The sequence below is a fragment of the Vanrija albida genome (assembly GCF_041260175.1).
Source record: "Vanrija albida strain AlHP1 chromosome Unknown contig_7, whole genome shotgun sequence".
Classification (NCBI taxonomy): Eukaryota; Fungi; Basidiomycota; class Tremellomycetes; order Trichosporonales; family Trichosporonaceae; genus Vanrija; species Vanrija albida.
Window position 1 is genome coordinate 2,000,810 of NW_027191426.1, and position 19,138 is coordinate 2,019,947.

Genomic DNA, 19,138 nt, shown 5'->3' on the forward strand with positions numbered 1-19,138 from the left:
CAACTTAGCACTTGAGGGCGCCGGGGATGCCACCAATGTTGAGCTGGTCGACGAGGCCAGCGAACTGGGTGGGGAACCAGCCGGTGACGGCGCCGGCAAAGGCGCAGCCAACGGCGCCGACAGTGCCGAGGGGGTTGCCGCCCGTCTTGCCGCCGCCGACGATGCCGCCAAAGAACTTGGAAAGCCCGCCAAAGGTGGGGAGGGGGATGAACATGCCCTTGACGCCGAGCGACCAGCCAGGAAGGGTGGGGTTGAGCGCCTCAAAGACGGCGGCCCAGGCCAGCGCCTCGGGGATGCCGAAGGGGATGAGACGCGGGCTCCATCCGGGCGGGAAGCGCTCCTGGAGGAACCAGGACTGGATCTCGGCCGCGCCATAGTTCTTGAGCGTGCCGCGGAGCACCTGGTGCTGGAAGCCCGACTCGGCGTAGGCGACGAGCATGCGCCACGGGTTGAAGTCAAAGTTGGGGTTGGTGTTGCGCGACTCGAGCCAGGCGATGCGGCGCATGTTGGCGACGACCTGGGCCGTGACCTGGCCACCGCCGTTCTTGTTGATCTCGTCGACGTACTGGGCGACCTTGCGGGGCTGGACCGACGACTGGTCGCCAAAGTACGCGTCGTCGCGGGTGACCGAGGCGTCACCCTCGAGCAGGCCGTGCGACGAAAGGCCGCCGCCGATGCCGTGCTTGCCGCCGATGGAGAGGGTGAGGGTCGGGAGGTCGCCCTTCCAGATGAACGAGATGAGCGCGAGGAAGATGGAGCCATCGGGCGAGAGGTGCAGGCCCTGGAAGGTGCCGACGATGAGCTCGATGGGGTTGACGATGCCGTTGCGCGGGATGTAGCCGTGGTTGGCGATCGTGTTGAGGCCGGGGCAGGGGCCGCGGTGGTCACCCGGGCCCGGCGCGATCCAGGGGTGCGCCTCGTCCTCGCCCAGGCCGAGGCCGATAAAGTTGGCGCGCTTGCGCGTCTGGTTGACGAGCTGCTCGTGCGGCGTGTTGAGGCCGAACGCGTCGATGACGCTCTGCTCGGTGAGCTTGTTGAAGTTGAGGCCCTTGTAGCCGGTGCCGGGGGCGGGCTCAAAGTCGCCGATGGCGTCGAGGCCCTTGCGGAGCTCGGCGATGAGGCCGTTGAGCTGCTCGGGCGGCTGGCCCTGGAACACCTTGATGAGCTGGTTGATGACGTTTGAGTCGGCGTTGGAGAGGAAGGGGAAGGCGGCGGCCGGCGAGAGGAGGCTGGCCGCGCCGGCCGCGAGGGCGACGAACGAGAGCTTCATGCTGGGGGTGAAAGAGTGTGGGTGTCGAACGAGTGTCGGGGGCCTGGGGATGGGGGTGAGAGTGAGCTGCAGCGCGCCCTTTTGAGCTGTTTGCGAGCGCCTTTTCCAGGTCATTCGTCAGTCGTGAGCACCCCCGTCGCCTCCTCCCGTCCCGCTGCCCCCCATTCCCCGGCACCAGCCTGCCCACGGCGCAACACACGCGCCGAGGAACGGCCAGCAGCTCGCAGAGAGAACACCACGGCGCGTCGGTTGGAAGCGGTGGTGCCTCGTATCGCTAGATGTGAGACACGAGCAAGCTGGTTGGCCGACAGAGATCGGGGGTGGTCGTGCCCAAACCCGACTCATGGTACATTGGACATGGTCGAGCCAGACGCGCGCGTGCCTTGCGGCGTTCCCGCGTTCGACTGTAAAACACGCTGGAGCCGGCCCGGCTCGGTGCGTCGTAAAGGCTGGCTCGTGGCAGGACCGTGCCTCTTCCCTCATGCCGTTATGCGTTTTCGACGGACGGACGCGATGCGCGTCTGCGTGTTCTCGTGCGATGGGATGGACGCGACGCGGTCTAGGCCAGCTGGGGCTGGTGTGCTGCGGTGTTTGCGGCGGCGTGTTTGGTCTTGCTGATAAGTGGGGAGGTGGGTGCGGCGTGCATACATGGCGGCGATCACGACGGCCAGCAGACACGCGCGAGGCGGCGTCTACGTGGTGCGATAGCAGGCGATCGCAACGTCGATCAGCAGTGCCCCCACCCACGATGCCGAGGCAGCTCACTCCGTCGGGGCTCACTCCGTCGGCCTCGCGAAGCGGGCTTACACGGCGATGGCCCATGCCCGAGTATCACATCCCGGCGGCTTCACACCCCCTGATGCAGCACGCACAATGGCACGCCTCGCACCCTACAAGCGGCTGGCCAAGATGTACAGCACGCACAATGGCACGCTGCCCACCTGAGAGCGGCTGGCCGACACTTGCCGCCGGAGGTCGAGGTCGCCTGTGGCTAGTGCAGCGGTGAAACGACGTGTGGCGTGACGCGTTTCGCTCCAGGACACCAACTCTAACCATTCCGACTGCGACTGCGGCGAGCGCTACCGCGCGAGACAGATCTGACACGCGCCGCACAACCGACGGCCCGCGGGCACCCGTGGGCTGGGATGGTGCATTCTTCCGCAGTAGATTCCTCCGACGAGGCAGTGCTAGTGGTTGGCACGGTGATAAACAACTGCTGGCGGCCGGGGAGCGAATGGGCTGGGTGCGATGCACATGGCGTTGAACATGGCGGGAAAACAGAGTTGTTTCCGATTGCGCTATGCTGTGGACGGGCGGGTGGGTAGTACCACCTCGACGCGGTCTGCTTGGCGTCCGGCGGCCGTGGCGAGTCGTGGTCAGCAGTGATGGGTCAGACACGTCAGCCAGGCGGCTCTTGACGCAACGCTGACGCTGCTGACGCATGCTCCTGACACTCCGGACCCTGCACGATAACCACAAACACTGCATAGCCATGTACCACCCCGCCTAGGCCTTCTCGCTACGGCGCTCGTCCTTCTCGGTGACCTGGGGCTCCTGCTCCTCGGTCTCGAGCGACTGCGTGTCGGAGAGGAAGGGGTTGTCGAGGAACAGCGTAATGCCCAAGAGCAGCACGCTGAAGGCCAGACCCGTCGCGCAGAGGTAGCGCTGGACCTGCCTGTACGAGAGGTTGATGGCCTCGCGGGCGGGCGTGCCGACGGGGTTTGTGGCGATCCACGTGAAGGGGTCGGCGTAGGCGGCGGCGGCGATGGCCGTGCCGTTGGACACGCCGTAGTTGAGCAGGTTCTTCTCCATGTGCCCGGGCATCGTGTTGATCCAGATGGCGCCGGCAATCGTGTTGCCCAGCGCCGTGCCGATCGAGTAGGACGCGAGGTAGATGCCCGTGATGACGGCGGTGCGCTCGTGGCCGACGGCGGCCTGGATGAGGCACTGGGTCGAGTAGGGGAGGAAGCCCTTGCCGATGCCGAGCATGACCTCGCCGGCGATGAAGCCGATAAAGTCCGAGCTGGCGAAGCCTCCGCGGAAGCGCGTGAGGAGGATGAAAGACAGCACGATGAAGCCGGCGCCGGCGACGATCCACCACTTGAGGCGGCGGACGCGGCGCACGATGAAGCCGTGCGCGCAGCCGACGATGACCGAGACAAAGCTGTCGATGCTCATGACGCGCGTCGCCGTCGTAATGTCCTTGCCGAAGGAGACCAGCAGTGTCTGGTAGATGTAGTCGCCCTGGGTGTACCACGTGAGGTTGATGAGGATGGCGATGAGGATGCACGACAGGACCTGCTTTGACGCGAGGATCTTGAACGGTACGAGGGGGTGGCGGGCGCCACGGGCCTCCCAGAAGATGAAGAGGGGCAGGGCGACGACGACGCCGAGGACGAGGGGGACGATGGTGCTCGCGCGGCGCCAGACCTCGACCGAGCCACCAGCAAGGGTGAAGGGCACGAGGATGAGGCCGAGGACAAAGGCGAGGAGGACAAGGCCGAGAATGTCGCACACCCAGAAGCAGTCGATCCACATGTCCTTGCTCAGCACCTGGCGGTAGGGGGACACGACGTTGTCGAGCAGGCCCGCGCGTTTGGCGCGGATCTCAGCCGTGGTAAGGGACGCGAAGAGCGGGATCGTGGCGGCCGGCACGACGATGGCGAAGATGCCGATGCCCCAGCGCCAGCCTGGCCCGTCCATCACCGCCTGGGCAACGTTGCCGCCGACCCAGGTGGTGATGAGGAACGGCGTCGCGGGGAGCCAGGACGCGAGCACGCGCGAGCGGAGCGACGTCGTGTCGGCGATGAGGATCATGCAGATGACTGGGGTCAGCGGGGCGGGGCGGGGCAAGGCTCACTGATGATGCCGGTAAAGGCAAACTGGTAGAGGACGGCGCCGGCCGAGAAGGCGCCGAGCTCCTTGGCCGTGGCCTGGATGGCGTTTCCGATACCCCAGAAGAGGACGGAGAAGACGAGGACGGAAATGCGGCCAAAGTAGTCGGAGAGCTTGGCGAAGGCCGGCTGCGAGGCGGCGGCGACGATGCCGCGCACGACGCCGATGGTGCTGATCTTGCCGCTGTTCTGGAACGCGGCGACGGCGTAGTTCTGGAACGTGTAGTGGGTTGCCGAGTCGAGGCCGTACGAGACTGCGGGGGTTAGCTGGGCCGGGGGAGGGGCAGGTACGCACACGACACGAGGAAGATGCCGACGAAGAGCACCCAGAAGTGCCAGCGCTTGAACATGGAGCTGATGGCCTCGATGCGCGCGACACCAGGCGATTTGACCGACGCGGCGTCTGCCTCGGCGCCGGCGGCATTCTGCCGCAGGTGCGGCGTGTCAGTGATGGGGTCGGACATGCTGCGGATGGGTCTGCCAAAGTTCACGACCCCCGCTCTTAAGTAGACACATGCACGCGCTCGGCACACAGCACCCGAGGGCACTAGAGAAAACTTTGCGTTCCGCAGCCAAGAGGGCCGAGAGCAAGGTGCCCGGGTGAGCCGGTGGCAGCGCTGGCGCCAAGCATTTATCTGATTAGATGTGCCTTGAGCCACTTCGGCCGAGGGAGCGTGCCAGGGTGTGTCCTCTCGGCCCGGGTTTGGTTTGGCCTTGCCGCCGCTCCTCTGCGTGCACTCGGCACGGTAGGGCCGAGCATGCTGCGCCAAGCTGCGAGATGCAGGACGCAGGGGTGCTTGCTTGCCGCGGGCAGCGCCACGGCCTGCACGTGTAGCTGCGTGGCCCTGGCGCATGCGAGCAAGCCGGGCCTCGGATACAGATCGCGCAGCGGTCCGATGTAGGGCGAGCCGTGGCCTCGGCGTGGGTGTCAAGCGCTGCCGCGCGCCTGCGGCCAGTGTCCAGCCAGAGCTTGCATCCCCACACCCGCTGGCCTGCAAGCGACGCTCGGTGTGCTATTCCGCAGGGCAGGCGTGGTGCTATTCCGGATATGCTGCGTCGGCCGGACTCGCACTCGCATCGGCACTTGGCGCGCTGGTGGCCATCGAAGAGATCCATCGCGCCACGCCGCCTCGATGGCATCCATCGCACCACACCCTCTCGAAGACATCCATCGCACTACACCCCTCAACCTCAGCCCCCCTACAACGGATACCGGTACGCCAGGTTCTGCCTGTCTGTCAGGTCGAGGAACGTCGGGTCGACCTCGTTGCCGTTCTCGTCGTAGTACTTTTGCACCGGCAGCTCGCCGGCAGCGGCGAGCGCGTCGCGGCGGTTGTTCTCCTTGCGCAGGGCCAGCCCGATGCCGACCATGAACGCGCTCGCGACGACGTACGACCCGAGGATGACGCCCCACGGGACGTAGTAGCGCGGCGCGTACCGCGCCTCCCACATCTGCGGCGCGAGCAGGTTGCCGAGGCAGTACCCGATCAGGATGAACGTGTTGGCCGTCGTCTTTTTCGTGTGGCCCGCGTTGGTGGCCGTGCACCACCCGAGGGCGATGACGAACGCCGGCGCGCCGCCCAGCCCGCCGATGTACATGGCCGCGAGGAGCGCGCCCTTCTTGTGCCAGGGGAGGCTGATGATGAGCAGCGCCGAGATGAAGTTGGGCAGGACGAAGAGCGGCCCGATCCAGGTGCGGCTGTTCTTGAAGCGCTTGAGCAGGGCCGACGAGGCGAGGATCGCGATAATCTCGAGGGCGCCGGGGACGATGCCGAGGAGCGTGGTCTCTTTCACTGTCCACCCGAACGAGTCTGCAGCGTGAGTCGGCGGACAGATCAAGCTCGGCTCTACTCACTGATGATGAGCGCGTTCTGGTTCGTGAGCGAGTTGGGCAGCTGCGCAACGCTCGCGTACAGGAAGAATGCCCACACCTTCCAGTCCTTGAGCGCCTCGACAAACTGCTCGCGCTTCCACGTCTTGTTCTCGATACCGCTCGACGCGTTCTTGAGCCGCTCGATGGCCACGACCTTCTCCTCCTTGTCGAGGAAGCGCGCGTTCAACGGCGAGTCCGGCACGAACCAGTAGAACGCGGCCGCCATGAAGAGCGTCACAGCCGCCGTGATGATGTGGAACAGGCGCCACGGCGCAAACTTCTTCGCGTCGACGTGGTACACGCCAAAGCTGACGAGCCCGGAGAAGATCTGCGCCGTGCCGTTCATGAGGAACCAGTACCCCACGCGCCGCGCCGCCTCCTCGTGCGTGTAGAACATGGAGGTTATGATGAGGTATCCGGCGGCTGCGAGCGGTCAGCGAGCTTCCGAGGAGGCGCGACTCACTGATGGACCCCTCACACACGCCGAGGAAGAGGCGGCACACGAACAACCCGGCAAAGTTGTGGCACCCGGCCTGGGCGAAGAGCATGATGCTCCAGATGAACTGGGGTCAGCGGCGCCCATAGGCCAAACGCACAATGTTGAGCGACATCCACTTGGCCGGCGGGAAGCGCTGCAGCGCCAGGTTCTGCGGCCACTCGAACACGAGGTACGCGAGGTAGCTGGGGTCGGCGTCAGCCTGCGCGGCAAGAAACAGGCACCCACAAGATCGTCGCGAGCCAGTTGTACTGCGCCGCGCTGAGGTGGTTGTCCTTCTTGATGCCGAGGATCGAGCTGCTGCCCAGGGTCGTCTTGTCGGTAAACTGCACGAGGTAGAGGAGCATCCTGGGGTCAGTAGACACAGGTAAGGGGGACGTACAGCGGCGGCATGAGGTGCCAGTCAATCTTGCGGCGCACGCGCGCGGCCTCGGCCGCGTCGACCTCGCCCGTGTGCCCGGCGACCAGGGCCGCCACCTCGTCCGCCTCGGCCAGGCGCACAGTGTGCGTGTTGGCGGCTACGGGCGCAGCGCTCCCGGTGTGGGGTAGGCCGACGCTGATGTCGGCGTCGGCCTTCTCGACGTCCTTGTCCTTCTCGTACGACATGTTGCTGCTTACCCAGCCTGCCAAGGCCCCGCTGGCGCATATATAGCCCACGGCATGCCGGTGATACCTGCAGTATCTCGTCCCACGGCGCCTGCAGTATCTCGTCCCACGACGACATTGCGCACGCCGATGGCGTGTGGGCTTGCCATGAGCCTTAGCGTATTTTCGGCGCGCCAAGCAGACTCCCCGCTCGAGCGCCGTCGTGCACCCCGCACGCACGGCGTCTTATCGACGGCTTGCGCCGCTTGATTGGCCCAGCGGCTGTCGATCCAGCTTGCGGCCGCGGCGCGCGGGCTCCGAGTACGGCTGCAGTCGGCTCATGTCAGCCAGCCGTCAGCCCCGGACTGCGCAGGCACGAGGTGCCGCTGTCGCCATCCATTCATCCACGAGCGCGTGTTGGCAACACGCGCAACATGCCGACCTCCGCGAGCTCGCGAGCAGCAGCGCACGGGCGTGTGAGCCGCAAGTTGCCGCTGCGTCGGCCATGTCCGGCGCATAGTTTCGCCGGGCATCACATCATGGCATTGGTAGTATACATTTGTCGGTCTGTCGGCTCTCTCTCGGCTCGTCGGCCCGCCCTCCCACCCCGCTACAACTTGGCGGCGCTCGCCTTACGCGCGGCCGCGAGCTCGGCCACGAGCTGCCCCAGCAGCTCGGCGGCCGGCACCTTTCCGCGGCTGAGCGGCGCGCCCTGCCCGGCCCAGTACGCGCCCCAGCCGTTATCGCCCTTTGCCTTCGCGGCGGCGATGAGCGCCTTGGCGGCGTCATACGCGATGGGGTAGGCCGGCTGCGGCGGGTGCGGGCCGAGGGCGTGTGTTCCCTGGTCGAGCGCAACCCAGTTTGTCGCGAGCGAGCGCGCCGCGCGGCCGCTCACGATGGGCGTGAGGCGCGTGTGGAAGGCCGCGTCGCTCGCGAGCGTCGCCCGGAACCCCTCGTCCGCCGCGCTCTCGGGGCACGCGATGAAGGCCGTGCCGAGCTGCGCGAGCTCCGCGCCCAGCTCGAGGTAGGCCGCGACGCCGGCGCCGTCCATGATGCCGCCGGCCGCGATGACGGGCAGGGCCGTGTGCGTCGCGAGCAGGCGGGTCAGCGCGGCGGTCGTGAGCTCGTCGTCTGGTGCGGCCGGGTCCATCACGCCGCGGTGTCCGCCCGCCTCGATGCCCTGCGCGACGATGGCGTCGATGCCCGCGGCCTCGAGGAGGCGCGCCTCGGCCACGCTCGTCGCCGTGGCGAGGAGCACGGCGCCGGCGTTCTTCAGCGCCGTGATTGTCGTAGCTGGCGGCAGCCCAAAGTGGAAGGAGACGACGGGCGGCCGCTCCTCGACGAGCACCTGGACGACCGCCTCGTTGTCGTAGAACGTCGGCATGATGTTCTTGAGCGCGGCGGGCGGCTGCGCGCCGTACCGCTCAAACTCGGGCCGCAGGAAGTCGACCCACTGCGCCTCGCGCGCGGCGTCGGCCACGCCCTCCTCGTGCACGAACACGTTGATGTTGTACGGCCTGTCGGTGAGCGCCTTGAGCGCCTGGATGTTCTTGCGGGCCGTCGGCGCGTCAAAGTTTGCGATTGAGATCGAGCCGAGCCCGCCGGCGTTGGACACGGCGGCTGCAAGCGCGGGCGTGGCCGTGCCCGCCATGGGGGCTTGGATGATGGGGTGCTGCAGGCCCAGCCGCTTGAGGAGGTTGTGCTTGGACATGGCGGGGGGCGTGGAGGGGGTGGGAAGTTGGAGGAGGCGGGCGGTCGGTTCGGGCTTGCTGCGATATATGTCGGCTAGAGCAGACGCGTTCGAGTCACGAGGCCGTCTTGCTCAGTCAGTCGTCGCTGTCGTTGTCGTTGTCGCTGTCGCTGCTGGGCCGACAGTCAGAGTCAGCAAGAGATGTGGAACAAGCGACCCGCCCGCGATCGGAAAGTCGAGACGTCATCGGCGCTCGGCAATGGCTGGGGCGGCGTTGAAATGGCTAATGGCTGCGACGATATCTAATCCGCACGTGGGTGTCGTGTGCCCCATCCTAATCCAGCACGTGGCATTTTGTAATGCCCCTCTGGCTCCAACTCCGTCCAATACCGCGGACCACTTCCGCGCATTCCGACGAGGGCGACGAGCGACCGACATCGACATGGACATGTCGACCTCAGCGGCGCGCTCACGTCTTCGGCGACTCTGAAGAGGCGACGGCGCAGCAAGAGTGCGCACGCGCACTGTTATTTCGCCCACGGGGTCCGGGGTATAGGCGAGTGTCGCGTGGCAGGGGCCAGGAGGTCCTGCCAAGCAAGGAGCATCGAGGCTGTCGGCCACCCCCCCCCCCCCCTCCTCTGCCAGCCTCCAGCGCCTACATCCGAGCCACATGCACTCGCGCCCATCCTCCCATGCGGCCTCGCCTGGTCCAGCAGCCCCCCGCGGCTAGCTGTATCTCATGCAGCAGCAGCGGCATGCCGAGTCGACGAAACAGCCGCGGGCTACGAGCTCGGCAAAGCGCGGCATGTTGCCGGCCGAGCCGGCGGCTACGTTGGAAATGGCACGTCGTCCATGACACCTCAAAAGACACCTTTTGGACGAGAAAGACACCTTTTGGATGCAGAAGACACCTCGAGGGGGCCAAAGGTGTCTTTTCTCAGGAGGTGTCTTTATCTGTCACGAATGCATGGACGTGGGGGCCGTTGTTGTCGCTGCAGAGTGCTAGCCGCGGGGTGTGTCTGCTGACCTCCCACTTGGCGCCGAGATGCGCCGGGACCTCCACTCGTCCAGTCTTGTCCCATCGCACCCGGCCATTTCTCTCTTGACATCTCCCCAAAGGACATAAGAGCGCAGCGACAGCGCACCTCACCCCCACGCACACCCTCATCATGCCCGCGGACATTGTCATCATCGGCGGCGGCATCATCGGCGTCAGCACGGCCTACTACCTCGTCACTTCGCCCGAGCAGCCGCGGGTCACGCTCATCGAGAACACGTCGATCGCGGCCGCGGCGTCCGGCAAGGCAGCCGGCTTCATCGCGCGCGAAGCGGCCTGGCACTACCCCGCGACTGAGGACCTCGCGCGGCTCTCGTTCGCCGCGTTCCAGGACCTCGCGGCGCGCTTCGACGGCGAGCGCGCGTTCGGCTGGCGCCAGTTCTCTGCGGCCACTGGCGTGCTCGTCGGCACAGACGACGGCAAGATGAGCGAGTACCGCAACCTGCCCAACTCGCGCGCGCTGGACGGCAGCGACCGCCCGGCGTGGACGCACGGCCGGCGTGTCGACCTCAGCGGCAAGGGCGAGGGCGGCATGGGCCAGGTGTAGGTCCTGCCTTTGGGGGCTCGCTGACGCCAGGCTCCCGCTCGAGTTCACGCGCCGCCTGCACGCCGAGGCGACGCTGCGCGGGCTCCGCACCGTCATTGGCACGCCGCTCGCGCGCAACGCTGCCTCGCGCACAATCATCACCGACGTCGGGCCGGTGCACTACGACAAACTTATCATCGCCGCCGGGCCCTGGTCAGCCGAGGTGTGCCGCACCCTCGCGATCCCGCCCGTGCCGGTCAGCACGCTCCCCGGTCACTCGGTCCTCATCAGGCCGCTCATGCCGCCCGTGTACGACGGCATCTTGCCTGCCGAGGCGATCCTCGCGGGCGTCGGGCAGACGGCGGGCGACCTCGGCCATGGGCCGGGGCACTCTGCGCGCGTGGACCACAGCCGCGCCGACGCGACCGACCCGGCGTCAGGGCCGTACGGGCTCACCAAGAACATCGAGTTCTACCCGAGGCCCGATAACACCATCTACGGGGCGGGCGAGAACGCCGTGCCCGCCCCCAGGGGGCTGCGCGAGATCGACATCAACAGGCTGCCGCCGACGGCGGCTGACGTGCCCAAGCTGCTGGATGCGACGCTGATCGCGCGCATGCTCCGCGCGTCGCGCGCCGTCAGCGACTCGCTCGACGTCGAGAAGGGCGCAGAGTTGATCAAGGCCGACGTGAGTGCGTGTGCTGGGTGCGCTGACTCCAGTTCTGCTACAGGCCGGTGTGTGCCGACAAGGTGCCCGTCATCGGGCAGTGGGCCAAGGACGTGTATGTCAGCGCTGGGCATGGGCCCTGGGGCATCACGCTCGCGCCGGGCTCGGGCATCGTCCTAGCCGAGATGGTGCTCGCCGACATTGCCGGCACGCGCGCGCACCTCAGCGCCGACATCCGCGGGCTCGACCCCCACCGCTTTGGCGGCGCGCGGTTGTAAGTGGGAGCGCAGCGGTTGTACAGGCATGCACAGGCAAGGATTCATTCGTCATTTCATTACAGGCGCAAAGTTACGAGGCGGTCTAAGGGGTCGGTTTTTCACAGTCTACGAGGCGCGTTCAATCACTCCTTGTCGTACGTCACGTACGAGCCGCGGCGGGGCAGGTGGCGCCTGCGCGCGGTGGGCACGGGGCCCGAGGTGGTGGGCTCGGCGGTCGGCTCGGCCGTGGTGGGCCCGTCGGTGCTGCTCTCACCGCTGGCCGTCGTCGTCGGCGCGGCCGTCGTCGACTGGGGAATGGGGAGGGTCGAGCGCCCGTCGAGGCTGGCGAGGATCTCGGGGTCGACGGGCTTGTTGGCGCAGTCGTTGAGCTTTGCGAACCCGATCTGGCGCGTCGGGCCCCAGCGGTACAGCGAGTAGACGTTCTTGAGGAAGACGTCGCCGATGAGGTACGAGTAGGCGTCGCTGACGGTGCTGGCGTACTGGAGGAAGCCGAGGCAGCGGGCCCTGCCGACGCTGATCTGGTCGGGCGGGTAGACCTCGTACTCTACCTCTCCGAACCGGAGCGTCACGTTGGGCCGCGAGGTGCACGGGAGGAAGAACTGGCCCGAGTAGCGGACCGCGCCCTCAATGTTGGCGTAGTACGCGTCGACGACGGGCTTGGGCGCGTACCACGCGCCTGCGCCGGTATCGATCACTGCGTCGTTGGGGCTCTCGGAGACGGGGAGCTCTACGCCATTGACGGTGAAGCCCTTGATCCAGGTCTGCCAGAAGAAGTTTGTCTCGTTGGCCGGGAGCCACTCGATGTCCGACGCCGCCAGCTCGGCATGGTACCCTCCAAAGGAGATCAGCCCGCCCTTGGGGTCGGTGGCCGTGTTGCCCGTGGAGTCGATCGCGCCCGACGTCTTGCGGCCGAGGTGCACTGAGAACACCTGGTCCTGGACTGGGTCCGTGAGCAAGTCCCAGAACGGCACGGTCGTCTGCACGCCGCTCTTCCCGATGTACGGGAACGACAGGCCAAAGATGGACGGAATGCCGCCCTGCGGGCCCGAGCTGTTGGTCACAAGGCCGAAAGGGTAGTTTGCCGCGTCGAGCCCGGCGATGTTGACCGTCTCGTTGGCGTAGTTGCCCGACACGCCGACGTTGCCGCTCCCGTACGAGAGGGTGAAGGGGCGTGCCGTGTCGACGTAGCTGCTCGACTGGGCCGGGTCGAAGCGCGCTCCGGGGAGAGCGCACTCGGGCTCGACGCACGCCGCGCCCGCGACCCAGGTCAGGTCCGAGCCCGTGTCAATGTCGCCGAGGAACGACTGGGGCGGCGTGCCGAGCGTGTACGTGACGCCGTACCACGCGTCGCGGCCATTGTTCTGTAGGCTGTGCGGCGTCAGCTGGGGCAGGAGCCAGGGGGGGCAGGGGGCCGACTTACTCGGTCGAGGCGCCAGGCCCGAGACGCTTAACCAGCGCCTGGTGCTCGGCGCGCACGGCGTGCTCGTGCTCAAAGCCCCGCGCGTACTTGACGCGCAGGTGCGACTCGTGCAGCTCGCGCCGAGAAACGAGGTGCGCGTCGGATACGGGCGGGGGGAGGCCGACGTGGCGGAGCGCGAGGCTGCCGACGGCGTCGCCGACGCCGTTGAGCAGGCCGCCGACGCCCGTCGTGATGCCGCAGAGGAGGGGGGTGAGGTCGAGTGCCATGGCGTTGGGTGGGGTGAGGTCGGGGTTGGCTTGAAAGTGCGCCGACACAGCCGCGTTTATGCATCTCCGCCCCTCGCAGACCGATCGAGCCTCCCCGAGAGCCAGAAGCCGTGCTGTTCGCGCCAGCCCCAGTCACGATGATTACGCTGCAGCTAGCAGCGATCGCTGCTGCGCTCGAGTTAGGCCACAGTGGACAGTTGCATGAGAAGCGTAAAGCCGCGTTTGCGGAATGCGCGCGAGTGAGTGAATGGCCATGAAGAGTGACAAGAACAACAACAACAACAAGGTCATGGCCGAAACGAGCTTGGCGGCAATGAAAGGGCCCAATTGAGCGGCCGGCGCTAGTGACTAACGCACGCACGAGGGCAGGCATGCAGCGAACTGGCGCGGCATGTGACGCGGCAATGAGGACTTTCGGGCCTTCCGATGCGGAGAGCATGCGGGCGGATTGGAGTGGAGCAGCTGTGGGTTGGGCGGCGGTGTCGAGGTGGATGCTGGTGAGGACCCGATGAGGTGTGCGGCACCGAGGGAGGGGTCGCTTTTCGTGAGGAGATGCGCCGTCTGTGACAGCCCACCCACCCGCTGTCTCGCGCCCACCAGACATGCATACCCCCGTCGCACTTCCTTGGACCCAGTAGGATGCGATCGGATCGGCTGTTTCATCGGCCATGAGCTGGCGCGTGCTGGCGCGAGCTGGAGCCGCAGAGTGCCACGCCAGAAGCTCGACCTGTCGTAGGCAGCAGGTGCCCGCGGCCCAAGTCGTCGGCGCGCCGGCACCCACGTGCATTCATGCATGCCTGCATGCCTGCTGCTTCTGTCAGCTCGCGGCGAGAACAAGACGCCGGAAACCTACTCGGCTTATCAGCACAATAGCAGCTCATTTGCTCGCTAGCGCCGTTATCCGGGCTTCACACAATCTCGGCCAACTGGCGTGCGTTGGCTCGGTCGGTGGGCGAGGCGTGGTTGCAAGTGCGTCGTGGATCGCTGAGGCATGCTGATGCTTGAGGCCAAGAAGCTCACCTTGCCAAACTAGACGGTCCAACCTCGCCATGGACCCACGGCTAGCGATAATAATGCCGACAGGACGCTAGGTCAGTAATCAGTGCCCACTTGTCGCGCACCCATCATCGATTCCAGGTCGACTTCGGAGCCGGCTCTGTCCGCTCCATGCCCTTCCCACTCCGCCAGCCCGAGCACAGCCCGACCACGCGCTGCGTTGTGCTCCAGCTCACCGCGGCGGACGTAGCGGACTTCAAGTCCTCTGATCAATCACTACCAGGAGCCGCGTTGGGTGGCCCCAGGACGGTCGCGATCCGTTTCGGCAACCCGACTGCAGCTGACCACCACCACCTCACGAGCAGCGCTGACAAACTCACAAGCAGTGCTACACCGCAGTACGATGCATCTTCTCACTACTTCTTCTTGACCACAAGCTCCTCGGCGCGCAGCCCGCTGACCCGGCGCGAGAGGATACAGTCGGTCACCCACTCCTGCGTGACGGCAACGCTGCCAAAGAAGCGGGGCTTGGCGACGAGCTCCGCCTGGTCGTCGTTGAGTTGGGCCGCGGACATCACGTTGAACACGAGGAGATGCGCGCGGTCGGGGGTGGTGAGGTGTCCGCCGTCGAGCTGCGTTGTGAGCAGGGAGGCGCGAGGAAGACCCCCGTGCACTGTACACACCTTGATCATGCGTCCGAGGACGGGGCTGCACGACGGGTCGACGTAGAACGTCACGGGGAAGTCGAGGCCATCGGAGAAGATCTTGGGGTGGGAACTGTTGAGGGTTGGCTCAGCGGGGACCATGGGGAGGGTTTACGGGTCGGAGTTGTCATCCGGGACGTACGGTTCGGCGTTGTCATCCTGGACCTTGCGCTTCTTGGACGCGTTGTCGGTGTTGGCGGCGTCGGCGGCGGGAGCCGCAACGGATGAGGGAGCACGGTTGCTGTACGAGCTTACCCCACGGTTTGAATCGAAGGGGCGCGCTTCGCTACCGGGAATATATGGGTTGCGACCGGGACGACGATATGGGCTGGGCGGCGGCGGCTCTTGGCCACGAAGGTTACGCCTCCTGGAGTTGTCAGTGCCGTGGTGCATTGGACCTCTTACTCCTCTCGGCGGCTCTCGTCTTCTTCCATTGGCGAGAAGGGTGGAAAGTGAGGTGTAATGTGTTGAGAGTGAATGGGAGGAAGACGGCGAGCAACAACCGCCAGCCAAAGTCAGTTTGGTGGATTCGACGAGTGGCGACTGCATCAATGTGGCACAATGGCGGGCGTCCGTCTCGAGGCCCGTGCTCTGCTCTTGGAGGTCCACAACAGCGTCATCACAGTGCTCTGCATGCGCTCACTACCTCGCACCGAGCGCAGGGTCAGCTTCGCACCGCCCGCGCACCGAGCGCACGAGGATACGCTGCGTCACCACGCCTGCGTGACGACGGAGCTGGGGAACACGAGGCCCTGCGCGACTCGATCGGCGCGATCGTGGTCCAGCGCAGGGCCGGCGAACACGTTGAACACGAGGCATTGTGCACAGCCGGGGGATTCGAGGTGCTCGTCGAGGGGAGTCAGTGGACACGCCAGGCGCGGGCGCGGGAGGCACCCCGTCGAGGTCTCAGTGGGGGAACGGCGTCTCCTCCTGTAAGGAGCGACTCGGGGGTAGCTTGACACGTCCACGCCCCCGGACGAGCTCTCGGTGGCCTCGCCAGCGATCGTGCTGCTGCATGGGCGGTTCTCTTTGGCAGTGACTCGGGAGATATGGGCAGCGAGTGGGAGGCGTTGAGGGTGGGATGGGAGGGGGAAAGTGGTGAGTGGGTGGCGAGTGGCGGTGTGTGTGGCACAGGCCTCCGGCGGCGGAGTGGGCAGAACCATGGCGTCAACGTGTGTGTTTGCGTGCGAGACGCATCGCCCTCTCTCTCGCATCGTTCTCAATCCACGCCTGGGATGGCCCCAATCCCCAAAGAATCGGCGCCCACGGTGTGCTAGATTGGACGGGTGCGAGTGGGAGCGCAGCGGCCAGTACAAAAGGCTCTCGTCGCCTACCCCTCTTTCTCAACTCTTCTCCTCCTATTCATCACGGTGCGGCTCACCAAGTCGGGGAGTGTCCTCCAGATCGAGCTCCTCAGCGCCTGGACGCACAAGCGCGTCCCGGGACTCGACTGGAACGGCGCGCGGGCGCTCTTCCGCGCGAGGCTTGCCGGCCATTGCCCCGGCCTCGACAAGGTCGTGCACGCCTCCGAGCGCAACCTCGACGGCATTTGCGACCAGGACATACGCGCGGCTCGCGACCTCGAAAGCGCCCTCTACCACGTCAAGCTCCACCGGTCCAAGGGGCACAAGTACACGCCTATGCTATCCCTGCCCAACCTGGACCACATCGCCGCCTTCCTGGACCCAAAGGTCCAGACAACGATCCACGCGGGCGGCATGGCTAGACCCAGCTCTCGGCAGTTTTCCACGCACCCCCTCTCCAGCGCTTGCCGACCATCGTTCTCAACATCCAGCTGGGTGACGGGCTTGTGTTCCCCACTGGCCTCTCCGCCCTGCCGAACCTGAAGGCGATCGTCGTCATCGTCGGCGTCCCCGACACCGCGACTGGGACAAACCCGAACCCCGTAAACTGCGAAGCCATCTGGAGCCTCCTCCAGAGCATCGCCGACCTCATCCCGCGCGGTCCGCTCCTGTTCTTCGGGCTCGAGGAGGCCTGACGCGCCATGGCAGGCGACGAGTGGGAGGGTTCGGCTTGTTCAGTCAAAGTCAGGCTGGCGGTCATCGCGTACAAGGTCAAGGCACTCCAGGCGGGGGAGGATCAGCAGGAAGTGACGGAGCGCCTCCGCAACATCGTCAGCGACCCCGCAGCTGCGCAAGAGAATCTGTCCCCCCTCTGGACTGGGATGGCTCTCAGCAAGCTCGACAAGCTCCCGTCTCCTCGTCACAGCACACAGGATCAGAGGAAGCACGTTTATAGCCATGCCTAAGCGTCTTTCCACTCGTCGCCGGTACCGTGACTCCTGGACCCAGAACGCAACCTCGCCGCCGTTCCGGGTGGCCATCGCTGGCAGCATCCCCGGTGCGCCCTTCCAAGGCCCCCCTGGAACGCTGCCACGGACGACCGCACCAACATGATAACCCAAATGCCTTGCCGCAGCCGTTAAGGGAAAACAACCTCACCGACACACGCCGCAGCTTTGCCGAGTTACATTACTGGGCAGACATTGCTCCGCTCCTTGACCAGGTGACAGTTAAACAGACTACGCACAGCTTCCTGGTCCAGGAACTTGTCGAGGACGCACACATGAAGGCTCGAGGAAGAAGGTGCTATCGAGCGGTACGGGATAAGCTTGTACATGGTCCACCAGCATGGGTGCAGGGCTGGAGTGGATCCACGGGCAACCTCCTTCTTCTGGCCGCCCACCCCTGGGTAGGCATGGGAGCGAAGGAGGGACGATCGAGGAGTGCACCCCGCGGTGTGGAGTGGGCGCGAGTTGAACGAGTGTGTGTGGCACAACATACGGTCATCCGCCCTGATGATGGTGGGATGGCATGGCGTTAACGATGTGTGCTCTTCGTGCGAGACGCACCGCCTTGATTCTCATGTCTCCCTGGATCCACGCTCCACAGGCCCCAACTCCCAAGGCATCTGCGAGGGCGAGGAGTGGTGGTTGCTGGAATCTGCGCCGAAGAAGTACAAAAGGCGGTTGTCACCGGTCTGCCTTCTTTACGACTTTCTCTACTCATTCCACAATGTCTCTCTCGCCCACCTCCCAGCTCGCCCAAGCACCCGTCACGTCCTCGGGCACCTCCCTCTCGCCGTCCTTCTTCCCAGACCTCTGGGAGACCATAGTGCGACACACCGACGAGTCGGCATACCCAGCCCTCCGTGCGACGTGCAGCGACCTGCACCACCTCATCACCGAGAAGCTCTGTGTCCACGTGGCGGTGCACATCTTCAAGTCCAGTATCGCGCTCCGTCACCCGCGCACCGACAAGCGCATTCCCGGACTCGACTGGGATGCCGGTAATTCGAGAGCGAGCTTCGCCTCTGGAACCTGGGGAAGGACTGCCTCGAGATCCACGAGGCACGCCCCCGATGTAACGCTCAAGGCGTGTGCAGCCCTTCCTCCAGCTCGAGCACATCCTCGACGGCGTCTGGTCGCACAGTCTCCAGGGGAGCACGTACTGCTCGACGTTCGTCCTCCCTCAGCTCGAGATCGTGTCGGCCTTCCTGGTCCCCCCCCCACGCTGCCACCGTCCTTCCCGGGCGTGCGACCTCATGGCCTCCAGCGCTGGCGTCATCGGCCTCATCGACGTGCGATTTCGGCTTTGGCCGGCCATCGCAAGACTTCTCACAGGCGTAGCACCTTGAGCGGCTGCGTAGGAAGGCCGGAAGACCAGGTGCCGTTGGATCCTCGAGGATGGCATCACGATTGTTCTCCATGCACCCGGGAGTGCATCCGGTTCGCCCAGCCTTCATCGCCCCTCCTAGTCCGATGGTGCACACTATTATCTTCCACCTCAAAGTCGGGGAGACCATTCCCCTCGTCGACGATATCATCCGCATGCCCAGCCTGTCGGAACTCAGCGTTTGCGTATACCCGGACGACACTTCGGCGACACCTCCGTACCTGGACTGCCTCGCGTTCAACAACCTACTCCTCGGCGTCTCCGCCGTGCTCCCGCGCGCGCGCCTGGCCGTCGTTGGACTGGAAGAGTTGGGCCCCGGAGCCCTCCCTCCAGACTGCCCAAGGACAGACTGGCACATCCGGCTCTTCATCGCGTGTCTGGTGTACGAGTCACAAGAGTTCACGGAGGGGGAGGCGCTGATGGTGCTGTGGTCGCGCCTGCAGAGCCTGGACAGTGACTCTCGGAAGCGGCTGTCCGCGCTTATCGAAGCGATTTCCGTCCAAACGTTCGACGCGATGTGCAACGATTGGGGGGAGGAGGCGTTTCTCCGCTTCTGGCATCCCCCGGCGCCATCCTTCGAGCTCCTCGGTGACGACGCAGACCCCAGCACGGTGGCGGCGTAGGCGAGTCCGCCGGCTCCCGGACTCTGGATACCTCTCGGGTGCGGCTCTCCCGGACGGTTCTACCCAGTGGTAGACCATGCAGTAGCTTATGAATGACA

At 65.7% G+C, this 19,138-nt stretch overlaps 9 protein-coding genes across 9 annotated transcripts; 3 read left to right on the forward strand and 6 right to left on the reverse strand.

The window, feature by feature from the left end:
- Positions 1 to 4: 4 nt before the first annotated feature.
- Positions 5 to 1,270, reverse strand: Q8F55_009260 (uncharacterized protein; the record flags this gene model as incomplete). Its single annotated transcript, XM_069357628.1, has 1 exon — positions 5 to 1,270. The coding sequence occupies one exon, from the start codon at positions 1,268 to 1,270 to the stop codon at positions 5 to 7; it is 1,266 nt and encodes a 421-aa protein (XP_069205565.1).
- A 1,506-nt stretch (positions 1,271 to 2,776) lies between these two features.
- Q8F55_009261 (uncharacterized protein) lies at positions 2,777 to 4,628 on the reverse strand (the record flags this gene model as incomplete). Its single annotated transcript, XM_069357629.1, has 3 exons — positions 2,777 to 4,095; positions 4,131 to 4,418; positions 4,460 to 4,628. 3 exons carry the CDS (start codon positions 4,626 to 4,628, stop codon positions 2,777 to 2,779), a joined length of 1,776 nt encoding a protein of 591 aa, XP_069205566.1.
- A 736-nt stretch (positions 4,629 to 5,364) lies between these two features.
- Positions 5,365 to 7,139, reverse strand: Q8F55_009262 (uncharacterized protein; the record flags this gene model as incomplete). The annotated part of the gene is made up of 6 exons (XM_069357630.1): positions 5,365 to 5,975; positions 6,020 to 6,460; positions 6,501 to 6,600; positions 6,634 to 6,718; positions 6,762 to 6,881; positions 6,916 to 7,139. 6 exons carry the CDS (start codon positions 7,137 to 7,139, stop codon positions 5,365 to 5,367), a joined length of 1,581 nt encoding a protein of 526 aa, XP_069205567.1.
- A 589-nt stretch (positions 7,140 to 7,728) lies between these two features.
- On the reverse strand, positions 7,729 to 8,829 carry Q8F55_009263 (uncharacterized protein; the record flags this gene model as incomplete). The annotated part of the gene is made up of 1 exon (XM_069357631.1): positions 7,729 to 8,829. One exon carries the CDS (start codon positions 8,827 to 8,829, stop codon positions 7,729 to 7,731), a length of 1,101 nt encoding a protein of 366 aa, XP_069205568.1.
- A 1,148-nt stretch (positions 8,830 to 9,977) lies between these two features.
- On the forward strand, positions 9,978 to 11,336 carry Q8F55_009264 (uncharacterized protein; the record flags this gene model as incomplete). The annotated part of the gene is made up of 3 exons (XM_069357632.1): positions 9,978 to 10,408; positions 10,443 to 11,079; positions 11,112 to 11,336. The coding sequence occupies 3 exons, from the start codon at positions 9,978 to 9,980 to the stop codon at positions 11,334 to 11,336; spliced, it is 1,293 nt and encodes a 430-aa protein (XP_069205569.1).
- Positions 11,337 to 11,458: 122 nt separating this feature from the next.
- Q8F55_009265 (uncharacterized protein) lies at positions 11,459 to 13,022 on the reverse strand (the record flags this gene model as incomplete). Its single annotated transcript, XM_069357633.1, has 2 exons — positions 11,459 to 12,704; positions 12,757 to 13,022. 2 exons carry the CDS (start codon positions 13,020 to 13,022, stop codon positions 11,459 to 11,461), a joined length of 1,512 nt encoding a protein of 503 aa, XP_069205570.1.
- Positions 13,023 to 14,434: 1,412 nt separating this feature from the next.
- Q8F55_009266 (uncharacterized protein) lies at positions 14,435 to 15,156 on the reverse strand (the record flags this gene model as incomplete). Its single annotated transcript, XM_069357634.1, has 4 exons — positions 14,435 to 14,650; positions 14,702 to 14,795; positions 14,865 to 15,089; positions 15,128 to 15,156. The coding sequence occupies 4 exons, from the start codon at positions 15,154 to 15,156 to the stop codon at positions 14,435 to 14,437; spliced, it is 564 nt and encodes a 187-aa protein (XP_069205571.1).
- Positions 15,157 to 15,957: 801 nt separating this feature from the next.
- On the forward strand, positions 15,958 to 16,721 carry Q8F55_009267 (uncharacterized protein; the record flags this gene model as incomplete). The annotated part of the gene is made up of 3 exons (XM_069357635.1): positions 15,958 to 15,990; positions 16,126 to 16,413; positions 16,455 to 16,721. The coding sequence occupies 3 exons, from the start codon at positions 15,958 to 15,960 to the stop codon at positions 16,719 to 16,721; spliced, it is 588 nt and encodes a 195-aa protein (XP_069205572.1).
- Positions 16,722 to 17,757: 1,036 nt separating this feature from the next.
- Positions 17,758 to 19,040, forward strand: Q8F55_009268 (uncharacterized protein; the record flags this gene model as incomplete). Its single annotated transcript, XM_069357636.1, has 2 exons — positions 17,758 to 18,031; positions 18,481 to 19,040. 2 exons carry the CDS (start codon positions 17,758 to 17,760, stop codon positions 19,038 to 19,040), a joined length of 834 nt encoding a protein of 277 aa, XP_069205573.1.
- Positions 19,041 to 19,138: the final 98 nt, after the last annotated feature.